General features: G+C 27.9%; 2 protein-coding genes across 2 annotated transcripts; both read right to left on the bottom strand.

Moving 5' to 3' along the window:
* Positions 1-750: 750 nt before the first annotated feature.
* LOC109601146 (2-Hydroxyacid oxidase 1) lies at positions 751-3,748 on the bottom strand. Its single transcript, XM_020017372.2, has 6 exons — positions 3,556-3,748; positions 2,067-2,218; positions 1,532-1,787; positions 1,211-1,475; positions 927-1,155; positions 751-866 (listed from the first exon to the last, which is right to left on the bottom strand). Exons 1-6 carry the CDS (start codon positions 3,687-3,689, stop codon positions 799-801), a joined length of 1,104 nt encoding a protein of 367 aa, XP_019872931.1. The 5' UTR covers positions 3,690-3,748; the 3' UTR covers positions 751-798.
* Positions 3,749-4,333: 585 nt separating this feature from the next.
* On the bottom strand, positions 4,334-13,585 carry LOC109601142 (isocitrate dehydrogenase [NADP], mitochondrial). Its single transcript, XM_020017367.2, has 6 exons — positions 13,348-13,585; positions 6,657-6,807; positions 5,418-5,724; positions 5,121-5,359; positions 4,811-5,062; positions 4,334-4,754 (listed from the first exon to the last, which is right to left on the bottom strand). The coding sequence occupies exons 1-6, from the start codon at positions 13,442-13,444 to the stop codon at positions 4,472-4,474; spliced, it is 1,329 nt and encodes a 442-aa protein (XP_019872926.1). The 5' UTR covers positions 13,445-13,585; the 3' UTR covers positions 4,334-4,471.
* Between the last annotated feature and the right edge of the window lie 1,043 nt (positions 13,586-14,628).

The raw sequence follows: 14,628 nt of genomic DNA, 5'->3' as shown, positions 1-14,628 counted from the left end.
ATACAAACAATAAATAAAAATAAAAACATAAATACAATGTGAAGTTGATTTTGTTTTGTCCGGAAATAAATATAACTTTCTTCAAATATCTCAAAAACGACTAATCAAAATTAAGAGTACATTTCTTCTTCTAAATTGTGCTAAGAATATGAAAAATTGAAAGGGTTTAAAAAAAAGTTTAAAAAGAGGACAAAAAAGAGAACCCTTCAAAATCTACACCACTGTATCATTAAAATTTATTACATTGACTTGTAGGTATGTAATTTATGATAATAACATACATACCAAACTTAAACATGAATGACTCCAATGCGATGGAATTATGAGAAAAATAAAATTTTTGAAATTTAAATTTGTGTCTGTATTTTCTTCAGGAGCATATAAAAAAATATTTAGATTTTCTTCATTGTTGCACATGTGCTATCTGCTCCCGAATTTTGACGATCTGTTTTAGAAACACCTTGTATGTTAATCTAATAGTATATTTAGGAAATAATATAAGATAAATATTAATTTCATGATTTATTTATTTATATTATTTGTTACAGAATCTAAAAACACATTTTGAAAATAAAAATATTTATCTGCACAAGATTATAAATTTTCCATGTATTAAACCAGTATTTGTGTCATAGTGATTAGTTTAAAGAATTGTTAGTACGATTGACGTAAATTTATTGTTTCTTTATTATTACAAAAATAAAAATAAATTATAATTTAGTATAGTCCTTAAAAAAATAATAAAAATACTGTAGTTTGTATAATCATTTATATTAACATTACAAAATAGAAGTATTTTTATAGCTTGGAGTAATAAGTTTCATGTACTACCATAGATGCATCAATATCTTCTATACTAGTGCAACCTAAAACATTAAAAATATATAGTAACAACGTAAATTTCATATATCATATGTATGTCATACCTGATATACCTAGAACTTGGTCAAACTCTTTTTTAAGAATATTGAGTACGTTTTCTACTCCTTGCTGTCCACCACAAGCTAATCCCCATAAAGCTGGTCTACCGAAAAACACCATACGAGCTCCTAATGCAACTGCTTTGAAAACATCGCTACCATCCCTTATTCCACCATCAAAATAAACTTCCACTTTATCACCCACTGCTTTAACAATTTCCGGCAAAGCATCAATCTATAAAATACCATTATTGTTAAATGATGTCGGTGAAAATTTTAGTAAAATATACCGAAGCTACTGTGCCATCAATTTGCCTGGCGCCGTGATTAGAGACCCATATACCTGAAACGCCAGCCTTCACACCTTGAATTGCGTCACAACGTCTCAACACCCCCTTTATGACAATAGGCAATTTGGTTATACTCTTCAACCAAGCAATATCCTTCCATTGAAGGCTTGGATCGAATAAACTGTTAACGTATTCGTTTATGCCGGAACCGCCACCGCTTGCTTCGTTGATTTTAGTCGACTTGTTGCCAACGAAGTTTGCCATTCTGAAAATCCATCATTCCATTTAGCTTAATATAGAAGAATATGCAAAATTACTGACTTCAAATGGGGTGGTAATGTGAACTTGTTGCGGATGTCAGCCAATCGAACTCCGAACATTGGAGCATCGACAGTGAGGACTAACGCTTTGAAACCAGCTTTCTCCGCTCTTTCCACAAGGCCTCTTGTGACTTCGCGGTCCTTGTAGATGTAAAGTTGGAACCATTTAAGAGCGTTGGGAGCAGCTTGGGCCACTTCCTCGATGCTGCTAGTTGAAATTGTGCTTAAAGTAAACACCGTTCCAGAAGCCTCGGCAGCTAAAAAGTGTACTATTAATTAGTTTGCTCTCTAAGAATAATCTTAATAGAAATGGCCATGGTTTCATTTATGAACATAGATATTCCGTTCAATAAAATTATAACTTATTACTTTTGAAAAGGAAAATGAACAAAAATTACTACTTGAAGATTAGATACTTAATATGAATAAAGATCAATTTGTTATATTACATTTAAGAACTTATTAATATTAATAAAATAAGACTGTGTGTTTTAATGTTCTCAATTTTTATTATAATTTATTATAATATAATTTACCTCGGACATTTGCACATTCTCCATCGGGGTGAGCCATTCTTTGCATTGCAGTCGGTGCTATTCCTATCGGCATCGATACCTTTTCTCCTAAGACAGTGGTGGATATGTCCCTTTTCGAAACATCTCGCAGACATCTTGGGCGAATTTTATATCTTAAAAAAATTCAATATTTCTGCCAATTAAATTGTTTAAAATAACATGATAAAGTCAATTAGAAAATAGAAATACATATATTGATATTTGTGTTTAAACCAAATGGAGTACAGCATAATTATAAGGTCGTTTTAAATTAGATAAAATTTAATTATTCATTATAGATTTTATAATTATCAATAACTGACGCATATTGTATTATATAATTATATTAAAAGTCTATTAAATTACAAAGCAATAATTCTTGTAGGTCTATTTTTATATATTTTAAAATAATGTACTATTTAACCATTTAAATAAAATATTTGTATTTATTTGTAACACTATTATTATAAAATTACTCATAAATTTTGAGTTATTTTTGGCAAATTTACAGGAAAAATAATGTTTTGGTTGAATCTATTACATGTGAATAAATTACTGTTTTTTAAAATCTTTATAAAAATATGAAAGTTCACTTTTCAATAAAAATGTAGAAATTAGGTACTCAATAGTTTTTGGTTTTCTTGGCTTTATTTTCTAATTTAAAAAATATAATATGTTTATAAGTAATTACAATTAACCCAAAATTAACAAAAGTCACTTATAGTGATGAAGAATCATTTCACTGCAATTTTTTAAGCTACGTGCTTGTAAAAATGTTCACCATACTCATATCACTTTCATGGTCAAAACTGTTATGAAAGCAATGTTTACTTCTGGTAATGATTAAATAAAAAATATATTTAACATAAAATCAAAAAATAAAAAGATATAATAAATGAAGATACAAGAAAATAATATTAAATCATTTTATGACTTCTAGTTCACAAGCAAAATTTCGATGACTTGTTAGTTATTTAAGTTTTTATAATTTCACAAAAAGTTATTAACAATATATGAATTCGAATTTCATCGAAAAACTTAATATTATGAAAGGTAGAAAGTATATTCTTACCGTGCAGTTGGTTTAGTAAGAACAAAGATAATTCGACCTATACGTTTGACCCAAACAATTTGGATATAATAAGTTATTATTAATAACCTGAACATGCGCATCATATTGGCAGTAAAACCACGTATCTACAAATTTTTTTGTTCTTATTTGATGACCTGAACCAAGTCTTTTGTAATGTACTAATATTAAGTTATAAAGGCAAGGTTACCAAAATAGTAAAATATACTCTTTTTTGTATTCTTAGGCAATAATTTATATTTGTTACATTTTTAAATAAGAAATGTCGAATACACTAGTTTGGATAATAAGTTTATCTCTAATTTATTAAAAAACTTATGCCAGTTCATAAGTACATAACATGTTAAAATTAAGAAAAGTTGATAAATTATAGTCACTTACCTTGTAAAAGCTCTCCTGTTATCCAACAACGTCTCCTGTTGACCCGCACCACTTCTATAATAATCTAAGGCGTTCTTCGGCAAGATACTGCACGCCTGATTCTCGTAATCTTGAACACACACCAAATTATTCATTTTTAATTGGAACCAATCAGCCGGCTGGGTCGTCGCTTGTTAGTGATTTGCATTTAATTGAACGTCCCAAAGAAATTCGTGATAATTTGAATTTTGAACTCTTAAGATAACAACAAACTATTTGTGATATGTCAGTGTTATCATAGCGATTGTTTATATTGAAAGATTCCATTAACATTATGCAAGATTCTTGACTAGAAATTGTTGAGGCACTGAGTGAGGAATGATTTATCAATTTTGCGAAATATAACATTGAAAAGCACAAACCTAAAAAAAACTTTCATCCATCCATCATGTGGTTAAAACAAAACAAACAAAAATATGTTTCGATTTTTATTTGTAACTAAACATATTACAAAATAGATAAAATACTATTTAAACTTTAAATATAAATACGGATTTAAAAGAAAACAAAAACACCAATCCAAATAGTCTTAGTCTTAATTATTGTACCCAATTTGTATATATATATATATATATATATATATATATATATATTATAATTAGAAGAATTTTTACACAAATATCTTTTATTGACGTAAAGTGCTAACTTGGTTTAGTAAAAGAAAAGAGTAAATTAAAAATGTAACCAAGATTGATCACTAAATTTGAATTGTATAGTTGCTATAAATAAAACAAATTCATATTATAAAAATTATATATTTCTTTTGTATGTACAAAATGCGTGACAATTACAATGAGACAGATGAACGATCATTAATCTAAAAATAAATTTATAAAAAATAAAACGATTTACTAAATATTGATGCTTATGAGGGAGTTTAACTTACGCTCTTCTTGAGCTGTTCAGCAATAGCATCCAAGAAGTCTTGAGTGTTTAAGTACATTCCTTCTTTAACATTAGGCAATCCGTGTATGGATGCCGCCAAATCTTTAGTCATACGACCACCTTCCACAGTGTCCACACAGGCCTTCTCCAATGTTTGGGCAAATTTAATTAAATCTGGTGTTCCGTCTAATTTTCCACGGTGTTCCAGGCCTCTGGTCCAAGCGAAGATGGATGCGATAGGGTTTGTTGATGTTTGTTGACCTTTTTGGTGTTGCCTAAATAGAATGTCAGTTTAGAATGAGAATTTTTTATTAATATAAGTGTTAGGTACCTGTAATGTCTGGTTACTGTGCCGTGAGCTGCTTCTGATTCGATTGTCTTTCCATCTGGGCACATCAAGACGGAGGTCATCATACCCAGAGAACCATAACCCTGAGCTACGATGTCGGATTGTACATCACCGTCGTAGTTTTTGCAGGCCCAAACAAATCCACCGTTGGACTTCAGACCTTGCGCCACCATGTCGTCGATCAGGCGGTGTTCATACCAGATCTTCTTGGCCTCAAATTGAGATTTGTACGTCCTTAAATGACAAGTATTAAATATTTGTGATGATTAATGATCTACTTCAATTTGCTTACTTTTCGTAGATTTCTTGGAAGATGTCTTTGAATCTTCCGTCATATTTCTTCAAAATGGTGTTCTTTGTAGAGAGGTAGAGTGGCCAGCCTTTACCAAGGGCCACCTGGAATGATGAGTGGGCAAAGGCACAAATACTTTCGTCAGTGTTGTACATTCCCATGGCTACTCCACCGCCTTTGTATTTAAACAGTGGGTACTTTTCGACTTTTCCGTCGTCTCCGGTGAAGACTAATTCAACCTGAAATTAATTTTCGTTAAATGTTGTTTTCAAGTAACAATATAATAATAATAATTACAGTTCCGGGTTTTGTTACAACGAAATCCTTGGCTTTGTACTGATCACCGTGAGCATGACGACCAATAACAATTGGTTTGGTCCAACCGGGTACCAGTTTTGGAATGTTTTTGCAAATGATTGGCTCTCTAAACACCGTTCCTCCCAGAATGTTCCTAATTGTTCCGTTTGGAGACAGCCACATCTTCTTCAACTTGAACTCCTCCACTCTAGCCTCATCAGGTGTGATGGTGGCGCATTTGATTCCAACATTGTGTTTCAAGATGGCATTTGCAGCGTCAATGGTTACTTGATCATCTGTTTGATCTCTGCAATCGAATGATTTTAATTAGCTAATTATGGTATAGTGATGGAAAACAGGATTGGAATATTTTTAAAAATTGGATTTTTATCTCCTGGGATTTTTCATGTGTGTTATAATGGTGTTAAACAAAATCGCTAGTTTTTGTTTACCGAAATTTCGACACAATTTGATCTAGATTATTAGTAGCAGAACAATAGGAAGTCTCTTACTGATGCGGAACTACATGTCGAGTTGTAGTTAAAAAAACACTGCTAACAAAGAAGAACAGTCTGGCATTTGCAAAATCCCACTTGTCATAGGTTGAGAGAAATGGAATACTGTCCTTTGTGAGACGGACAGTGGGGCAACGATATCATCTTAAATACCAAATTCCTACGGCGACAGGGCTTTGTGGATGCTTTTCACGATCTAATGTTAGACCCTTGCTTCAAGTGGAGGATAAGATGTTTTCAATAGAAGGACATACTGGAAACCATGTTTCCATTTGATGAAGAAGAGATACCACTTCATTGGATATTTCAACAAGACCATGACCCCAAACACAAGTGTAAAATTATGGCATCTAATGAAAAACTCTTTAAATTCTATTGAGCGAGCACCTTTGGAAAGTATCACAGTCGTATTCGACCAAAAAACATCAAAAACAGAACTTTTTCAAACCATACAGGAGCAGTAGCAACAAATTGCTGTTGACACATTGGAGAGACTGGTGATTCTTATTAAAAAAATATTCCATCCTTTTTTCCAGACCAAATTGATTTTTTATTAAAAAAAAGTGAATCTGTGAATATAATCATCACTGTTATTAATGGCCCAATCTTGCAGTAAATTAGATGTTAAGATTTGTAACAAATTAGGGAAAACATTAAGTAAAATTTGTAACAAGTAAATAAATATTTCATACTTTTTCCATCGCTGTGTGTAGTGATACTTTACCTGTATGGAAGTCCCAAATCGTAGTACAAACATTCGACTTTGACATAGGGGAAGATGAGTGATTCTTTAATTTTGGCCCAAATAATCCTGGTCATTTCATCACCATCCATTTCTACGATTGGATTCTTCGCAACCACTCTTTGGCCTCCATCTGAATATAAAAATTATTGAAATTAATTTTGGAAAATTGATTTATCAAGGTTTTCATAAAGGAATGAAATATAAACATTAATAAAAACAATAAAAGGTTATCTTATATTTTTTCAGCTAATATTTAGTGATTAAACAATAAGAATTCAATTTCCTTAACAACATGTTGTTTTTGTTGTAAGTAATCAGTCATTTTATGAAAATATACTCCAGTATCTGGAGCAATGACGAAATTATGACGAAATGGGTAATTGTAACAACAACAATTCGATAATTCGCAATATATGCGTAAGAAGGAAAATTACTGGGTTGGTATGCAAATAAATACCAGCGATAAAACATGAAATTTACATATTTAAAGGGTACAACCCTATTTCATATAAAGCAAACACTTTTATTACCTTATTGCAGAATCCAACTGTAAAAAACAATTCCCGTTAATTGAGGCTAATTGAATTTATAAATGAAACACAATATAATTTAAATGAATTAATTTAACATAATTGTATGCAATCACAAATAAATTAATAGTGCAATTATTTGTTGCATTTCAAAAACAGGTTTTTCAAGAAAACGAAGCGGTATTGAGACTGAAAAGATTCATGAAGAAAATTAGCACAAGATCATAACTTTTCAGCCACTCCAAAGCGTTGAAGGCAATATTAGTAATTTATCGCATTGGAATTAATTGAACTGCATTGAAGGAACACTCCAGGTATGGCATTGTTTTCATTTAAAGAAGTCGATGTTCTTGGTGTGGCGTGTCTAGACTGAATGGAGTGAGAATATGCAGACTGGGAGGAACAGTGACGGGTTTATTAGGATGTTTATTATTTAGAATTGTTATGAAATATGACTCAGGTTTAATGTATTTTTATTTCTAATAAAATTTTTATCATCTCGATTTAGGATAATAATTCAAATAACACACACACAAAGAAAAATAATAAAATTTATTAAATAAGAGTTTTCTATGTCATTTTTTAGTTTTTGTCGATTTTTAATTTTTGGTACAGAAAAAAGATTTTAGTTTATAATTTATTTGAAATCATCCTATCTTTTTAGTCTGGGCAATTTGGTCAACTCCATGAAGAAGTTACTCAAAGGATATCTTCTTCACTTAAAAGAAAAGGTGTTCTTCATGACGATCCAAGATCACATGTAGAATTAGATACTCAGTCAAAGATTAAAATAGTTCTCATCCACCACACAGTCCATATTTAATTTTCTACTTTTGTACGTAATAAAAGATTTCATTCTGAAAGAGTTCTATAAACTGAAGTTATTATATTTTCTTTTGTTCCATGATTCCAGTTTTTTCTCTAGACGTGGATTATTTGGATCAATAAAAATTAGTTCAAAGAAAAGTACAATGGTGGAAAAAAATAATAATTTAATTATTAATATAATTTTTCTTAAAAATTGGATTGTTAATCCCTGGGACTTAAACAAATTCGCTAGTTTGTGTTTACTTGAATTATCACTCATTTTTAATTTAGGTCTTTTTATTGGATACGTTTTTTGACTTGTAAGGAAATATTATTTTACTTGCAGTAAATTATTAACATTTTCGGTCGATTTCAACGTAGTAATGTCTAAATATGTTTATTTTTCACTTCACATCTTATGAAAATGGTAGAACGTAATGTGACGTGTCAAAAACATTAAATATTACTCAAGAGTGCTGAAAATTTGTGTAAATTCCTCACTCAAAGTGGTGTGGAAAATTGACCACTCCCAAGTTGGACAAAATTGGTCGAATTGCAGTTAAAATCTGGCATTTTTAAAACCCCACTTGTCATAGATTCAGGAAAAATGGAACACTGTTTTTTGGAGGAACAAGGATAACATTATAAATACCAAATTCTTAGTTAAAACGTGGTGGCGAAAGCATTATGTATAATATTTGGGGGGATGTAAACCATACAGAAGAAGTTGAAACAAATTCCTGTTGACACATTGAATGAATATGAAAAATATATTCCATACTTTTTTCCAGACTAAATTTTTATTAAAAAAGTATAAACCTGTGAATATAATAATTATAGTCATTAATGGACCAATCTTCAATTACGTTTATTGAGATTAGAGAAAACATTAAATAACCTTTGTACAAGTAAATAAATATTGCATACTTTTTTTCACCACTATTCCAAAAACCCACAAATTTATTTATTTAGTTACTTTTAATGATATTGATCATATCTTTGAATAAAAATTAGTTTAAAGAAAACAAGTACAAGTCTGCCAAACATGGTGGTAATAAAAAATCACTAGTAATAAACCAAAACCGACAATTTTTAATTTATGTCATTGCTAACATGTGTGAACACAATATGGAATTCTGATGCGCCGCTGCGACGTGGACGGGATCAGTGCACTTTTAGGGTAGACCTGACCATGAGTTGCCCTCAGAATCCGATGGGTCAACGTTTCACCGAAACGATCGTGTTTTCTCCAAAAGGATAATGGCCTTTTTACGACCGCGACGACGCGATTCGCCACCGCATTTCATCCGATACAGTTAGCTGCAAATTTCCACTGTCCGAATAATCGTTTTCGCCCGATGCACTCGAAATTTGACCGCAAAACAGGCTTCGGAGGTTATTAATATGTTGCGAGGGATATCAGGTAAAATGCAGATAAGTTTCGTGTTTATCGGATGTCGATGCACCTTTTCGTTATCTTGCCTTCAAAATTCTTATTTACGTGTGAGTGTTTGCTCAAGTTATTTTGAAAGGTGCATTGTATGCAATTGCTTGCGTTAAGAAACGGGATGTTCTTATTCACACAATTAAAAATAATGTGTCTGGTAGACTGAGCATAATTGCAGTAATTAAAATTCTTATTGGCTCCATAATTTAGATGCGCATATGAATTTATGGTTCTAACATGCAGACTGTATAAATTAGAACTTCTACTGAATTAGTGGGTTATCAATTTGCAAGGACACGTATGAATGTGTTCCATTGTGATTATCACAGTAAAAATTGGTGTTCAAAACTACGTCGTGGTGGTACCAGGAAAACCAAAACCAAAAACTGTAAGTTAATTTTAAACTTTTTAAGTGCAGTCTAAGGAGAAAATTAATTAAATATGTAATTAAAATCAGTTTATATAAAAAATATTAAAATAGAAATTGATAAAAACAATACACAAGTAAATCATGCATGTCCAGTGAAAGTAACTGTTACATTTGCTGCAGTTTCACATACTTAATTGTTTATGTGTTAGAATGTGAACCCGTAAATAAGATTACCTTCGGATAAAATAGATATTTCAGGCTCATTATCTTGCCATATGTATTAAATGTATTCAAAAACAATTTGAATAAATAAACAAGTACTTTAACAAAGTATTTTATAACTGATTACATTGGGTTTCATTAGAAACATTTGAAAGAACAAATATTAATTGAGTGTGTAAAAGTTTATGATATTTACTGGACTTTGGTTTGTGTAAATAGTAATTGCTAAATTTATGCACCTTATCAATTATTTTTAACTTACTTTTGTTGATACCTATACGTATAAAATTAAAAACATATTTAAAAGATATGGGACCATAAATTAGGATGAACTAGAATTATATTCCGATTCTTTCTGAAAATTACGTCTAAAAAATAAAGCTTACTTACAAACTTCAACTAAATACATTTTTTCAAATAACTTGGTTTTTTCAAATATCTTTAATAATCATAATTATTTTAGTTACGGTAAATATATTATAATGCAAAATTTATTCTATTGATTCCTTAATAATTAATATAAATAAATCCTGCCCATTTAAGATTAATAAGTAACATTTAAATTAATTTTTAATATTATTGTGAATCTCAGAATGCTGTAAATAACACTATTTTTTTATTTATGATAAAACTCTTATTTATCATAAATAAAAAAAATTACTAACTATTTAAAAAATGTCAAAAATTAATATAAAGTGCAATTAAGTACTTTCTAGTAAACACTCTCTAATAAATATATATATATAACTTCATATTATTCAAAATATTTTTCAGATTAATTACATATAAAATTAGAGACATATTTAAAATATCTAGGACCACAAAATAAACATTTTAAAGACATTTTATCAAATAACTTTCATAAAATAATAATTATTATATTTTAAAAATTAAAAATAATAAATAAATAAATCCTGCCCATCTAAATTTCTCTCTAATAAATAATAATAATAATATTTTTCATATGAACTTGAAATTCTTCAAAATATGTTTCAGATTAGTTTTTGAAAACAAAAATAAATGATTAATTATAATTATTATTTTGGTCACCAAAAAATTTATTATCATATAAAATTATTAAATCATAATATTTCTTATTAATTCTACAATGTATTATTATTTTTATTAATTCTTGATCATATGAAATTAAAAACATATTTAAAAGATTTACAAAAAAAAATAAAATACTTAACACTAAAAATAAAACAAATAATTTTAGTATCCTTCATATGAACCTCATTGTAAAACATTACTCCATTTAGTTGTTGGAAATAAAAATAAATGCTTATAATAATTATTATTTTGGTCACCGTAAAATTATTAAATCGTATTCTTTTTTATTTAATTATATATTAAAAATTTAAAAACAAAAGATTTTTTTTTAATTTTTTATTTCAAAAATTTTTAGCAGTAGTATAAACCTCCTTATTCTATAAATTTCTAAAATATTTGTGTATTTATGATTATAAAAGTTTTTGATTTTATGTAAATTTGAAACACTTTGTAAATAAACATAAGAGAGAGAGAAGTTAAATTTAACTAATTTATTTAATCATAATTTTAAATATTATGTAAATTCATAGAGTTTGTAATTATATTTCTGTATTTTATAAAAACCCGAAAATATTTACACATAAGAATAAGTTAAAAATGTGTTAAAAAAAATTATCGAAATTCTTATTCTTCGTAGAAATTACCACATCATCAACATTGTCTTTTATTTATTTATCATTATAAGAGTTCTTGATTTTAATATAAATTTCAAATTCTCTGTATACAAATATAAGTAAGAGAGAGATTGACAGACTATTTTTAACTTATTATTGTTAATCCAGATACATATCAAATTAAAAACATATTATGAAATCTTTGACCATAAATTGAGATAAAATAATATTATCTCCAGATTCTTTTTAAACATTACAATACAAAAAATAGATATTTCATAGAAATTTTACCATAGAAATATTTTATAATTATTGAAAATATCAAAATTGTCATTAAAAATTATTATTTTGACCACCTTAAAAATTATTATATATAAAAAATATTAAAGCAGTTTTTTTTTAATAATTCTCTATTTGGTTATAGTTTTTTAAAAACAAAGTTAAACATCCAACTTTAAAAATTATTAATTATAAAAGTTATTATAAATTTGAATTTGATTTGATATTTAATATACTTTTGTTGGTAACAATAAAATTTAATTCAGGGATATAAATTAAGATAAACAACAATTAATTTTTGATTATTTCCTATTTTGTTAAAAACAAAAATAAATACATTTATAATTTTAAAAATTAAATTCTGCTCATTTTGTTTCAAAAAATATTACATAAAATTTATTTTTGTGGTATTATAAATAAATTAAATTAAATAAATTTTTTCAAAATTTTTATTTTTTTTTATGATTATAGAAATTTATTTTACATAAATTTGTAAGATTATTTTAATTATTTAATCCTTACGCACATGAAATTAATAACATATTTAAAATATCCAGCGCCATAATTTAAGATAAATTAGAATTATCTTCTGATTCTTGATTCTTTTTAAATAATCACAATATAAATAATAAATATTTCATATGAACCTTTCTTATCATAAAACATTTTTTAAATTAAATAATTCTTAAAACATCTAAAAATATTATATCAATTTTTTCATTAATTTCATTTTTTTAACTTTAAAAATAATTTTTAGCATAATCATAATTTTAATTCATATTTTTAGACAAATTTGAAAATATCTGTACACAAGTGGGACTTAAAAATATGTTATTAACTTAATTCATGTAATAAAAAATTAAAAAAAAAAAAAATAATTTTATCAAAATTTTTACACATCTACAATCTAAGTACATTGAACACTCAATAATTTTAAATTAATATTTACTTGGTTCTCAAAAAATGTTATCAGTTAAAATATACACCTCAGGTCAACTGTAATCAGGCACAAACAAAAACAACAATTCCGGATGTGAGAACTTTGGAACCACATCTTCAACAGAGTTCTTCAAAATAACACTTTTGAACCCACATACTGATGCATGTCTTTAATTAGGTTTTAGAACCGCAGAAATTGTGCACTTTAAAATACATGATTGCCAACGTTTTTAAACGATATTTTTTATAAAAACTTAATAACAATAAATCTCCTATTTAGAATAAACCATTGAAAATGAAATGTTTCGGACAACAACTTATTGTTTACATTTATAAATAAATTAAAGTCCAATAGTCGTCAACCAAAACTCGTCATTTAAAAAGTACAAAAAAAAGTGTTAATACTCACAGTTCCTTTTTTGAGTGCAGGTCGCCGATGGTAGAATGACCTGTTTTCCTGGTAATTGGGTTAAATTTTTGCAGAATTTCGTAAGTGTGCCGGCCATTATAACCTCAAAGTTTCGTGGTCTCCAAACAGCGACTGACTGAACGCGAGTAATGGAATTGAATGCACCACGAGCGTACCCGATCCGTCACGTCTAGACTCGCATCGATCGCACAGTGCTTCCCAGGCGGGTTCTGGGCGGAGTACCGCTGTAGGGAGTTTTCAAAAATAACTATAAATAACTTAGGGGAAGTTTAAAAATAGCATATTTTATATTAATTCTTATATTTAAGCCATGACGGTGTAAAAATTTAAGTAGAATCATAAAATTTTTAATATTTAAATTAAAAAAGTTATTGTATTTTATATTAATTCCTATATTATTTTAGTAAGTAAAAGTTTAAGTAGAATTTGTACAAAAAGACTATATTTTATTATTTATTTGATTAAAATTTGAATTGTACATTAAATGAACTATATTTTAATGTTTTTTGGTCCCCATAATTTTAAGACATTATAAATAACTTATAAATAAAATAAAAATAAATTAAAATTAGTATTTTTGTAGTTACATACTGATGCAAATTAATTTCTATATTTAAAATTATACGTACAACTGAGATAGACAATTTGTCCTATTACTTCCTATTCAGTGTTACATTTTCTACTTATGGTGTAAAGTTAATTAAAAATTTGATTTTAATGACACTGACATTTCTAACCAATATTAAACATTCTGTACTTTAGTTAATTATTTTAATGCATTGTGTAAATGTGGTAGAACTAATCCCAAATAAGTGTAAGTAAGATAACATTTGACCCTGTTCAGCATGTGTATGTACCACCTGTATTTTTATTTATGTAATGATATTAATAATATTTATTTACTTAATCATTAATCATCTATTAATAGTACTAGATGTAGATTATAAACTTATAGAAAAAGAATATTGTTGAACATTTGTCGGATATTATTACAAAAATATCAGATGGTGAAAATTCATTTTTCAAAACAGATGTCGGTTGAGAATTCTCTTTGTATTGATACCAAAGAAAAATTCTACCTGCTGTTATGACGTGCCGAATACCAATTGAATACTAATAAGGATGAAATAGTATAACTATATTCTTAATCATATTATCATTTATTGCTCGATGAATATGAATTTCAATCCTTGAAGTGAAATTTAACGTAAGTATCATAATCAACAACTAGGATGCTAGTAAATAAATAAGTTTATCAAT

The sequence above is a fragment of the Aethina tumida genome, chromosome 4, assembly GCF_024364675.1.
Source record: "Aethina tumida isolate Nest 87 chromosome 4, icAetTumi1.1, whole genome shotgun sequence".
NCBI lineage: Eukaryota > Metazoa > Arthropoda > Insecta > Coleoptera > Nitidulidae > Aethina > Aethina tumida.
Note: the sequence above shows the minus strand (reverse complement) of the source record. Positions and strands in the feature narration are given on the sequence as shown.